Here is a 2,144-nt window from a genome sequence, read left to right as displayed (position 1 = left end):
ATATAAAAGGGCCTGCTGGTGTGTGCCCAGATGGCTACATGAGCATCTCCAGTTCCCTGACAGGTGACTGCAGGAGCTCGGGCTCCTCACAGCACGCATGCTGTTGGCAGGAAGCTCAAGGCCCAACTCGCTGCTCCTTGCGTGTGAAATGGCCTCTCTCAGAGGCTTAGCGAGTTCCAGCTGTTCCTGTGAAGTCATATGGAGCATGTTAAGTCTGTGGCCTCGTACATCTGCTGTGCTTTGGCTGTTCTGAGGTTTACTGTGGTATCTGTGGGCACCAGGCAAAGTGATGGGCATTGCACCAAATCCTGAGTGGACCTGGCCTTTGTCTGCAGTGCTCCATTCTGATTTAGGAATCGAATGCTTTCTTCTAGCTCAGGGGCTGACTTCTGAGGGAGCCTGAGGGGTCATTGGGATTCCAGCTCCCTGGATTTGGAGCCTTGCTGTCCATTTAAGGATTACTTTCCTTCTTTGCTATGAAGAATGGGCTGGGGGAGAAAAGTGATGCACTGTGGTTTCTCTGCACAGGTACTTTGTGCTGGATTTTGAGGCTGGCATCCTGCAGTATTTTGTGAATGAGCAAAGCAAGCACCAGAAGCCTCGAGGAGCCCTGTCCTTATCTGGAGCCATAGTGTCCCTGAGCGACGAAGCTCCCCACATGCTGGTCGTGTACTCTGCTAACGGAGAGATGTATAAACTGAGAGGTACATTCTTCTCTTGTAACTTTTCAGGCAGGCCTTGTGTGCTGCATTCATGTTACCATGGTGATGGCTCTCTTGTGCTTTGATTTTTTTTTTTTTAATCACCTTTAACAACTTGCTGTGTTTGAGGATTCTGTAGTGACAGACAGACTTTGCCTCTCTTACCCCTGGGGTGGAGAGGTGGCCTGACATATTGGGAATTGCTTGTCTGAATTAACTGAGGAATTAAGGACAAAGGAAAGGTGAGTGATTGCAAAGCCAGCTGAGCCCAAGGACTTTGGCAGATTTTTCATTTTAGCTCAGTATATATTTTCTTTGACCTTGTATGAGTCTCCACTATAGTGCCCTGTGGATACTTTGTGCTGTAAGAACAAAACAGCCTTTGAAGGGTCATCATGTCTTCCCCACAAAGTTTCTCTAGAACCATCTCTTAGCAAAGAGCCCCTTCACTTATATTTTACTTAATCCGTTGTAGTGAGCATGGTGAGAAGCCAGCTGGTATTGAGTTAATTTCCTCTTTGCTTTCTCCCCTTCACTTTGCTTCTTGAAAACTGATGTCAGCCCAGCATCCTCGGCTGAATGAGCATGACTCTCAAGAGAACCCAGCATTTGGCCATAACTGTGGGTCTTGCCACCCCCAAGGCACATGGATCACACAGATTTTCAGGAATGCCGGATTTGACTATAGCAGTGTAACTGGATTGCTAATCACTCTTCCTGCATTCTGTTACAGTTGTGTTGCCAGAAAAATGGTTAGTTTTCTAATGAAATAAAACAAAACCCAAATGTGCACGTGTGCGCGCGCTCACACACACACACACACACACACACACACACACACACACACGCATATACACACAGTCAACGTTATTTATTAAAGTCTGGGGAAAGAGAGTATGTATTAAGTGTTAGGAGGTGGTTGATAATTCTGCTTTCTTATGACATTTTTCTTTGCCCAAGTAAAGGCTAAGCACAAAGAAAGTCCCCCTTATTATTTCTCCTTGACTCCAGGGAACTGACCAGGATAGGTCACCTCTGCAAAGCCAGACCGAAGACCTAAGATTCCTCACCTCTCAGTCCAGTTTTCACTGTTCTACCTCTAAGCGACCAAGAGATGGAATAAGCTAATATTTCTTTATTATCTATATAAAAATCATATTTCAAAATCTATAAAACAATCTGAAAGTCTATGAAATAAAAATGTCTATAGTTGAAGTAAGTTTTTCAGTTTTGGGGAAATGAGCTAAGATTCATGTTCTTTTTTGAGATTCATGCAGTGTGCGTTCCGGCTGGCTAGATTTATATGGTCCTTGGTTTTGCTTTGCTGTTTATTGCTTAATAAATTGTTAGAGCAGAAACAATAGCAGGTGAAAGACTTAACAGCCACTCCTCCTGTCCCCACCTCCACCTAAAATGACACATACAAAAGAGAAAAACCCAACA

The 2,144-nt window shown here is 44.5% G+C and overlaps 1 protein-coding gene across 1 annotated transcript in view; it reads left to right on the top strand.

Annotated features, from left to right (window-relative positions):
- Positions 1–2,144, top strand: part of OSBPL10 (oxysterol binding protein like 10) — a 252,541-nt gene that overhangs the window by 82,252 nt on the left and 168,145 nt on the right. The window contains exon 3 of the mRNA XM_011361186.2: positions 529–704. Within this exon, the coding sequence (XP_011359488.2) occupies positions 529–704 (176 nt within the window). The remainder of the gene's footprint in view (positions 1–528; positions 705–2,144) is intronic.

Source organism: Pteropus vampyrus, unplaced genomic scaffold (genome assembly GCF_000151845.1).
Source record: "Pteropus vampyrus isolate Shadow unplaced genomic scaffold, Pvam_2.0 Scaffold1, whole genome shotgun sequence".
Classification (NCBI taxonomy): Eukaryota; Metazoa; Chordata; class Mammalia; order Chiroptera; family Pteropodidae; genus Pteropus; species Pteropus vampyrus.
Note: the sequence above shows the minus strand (reverse complement) of the source record. Positions and strands in the feature narration are given on the sequence as shown.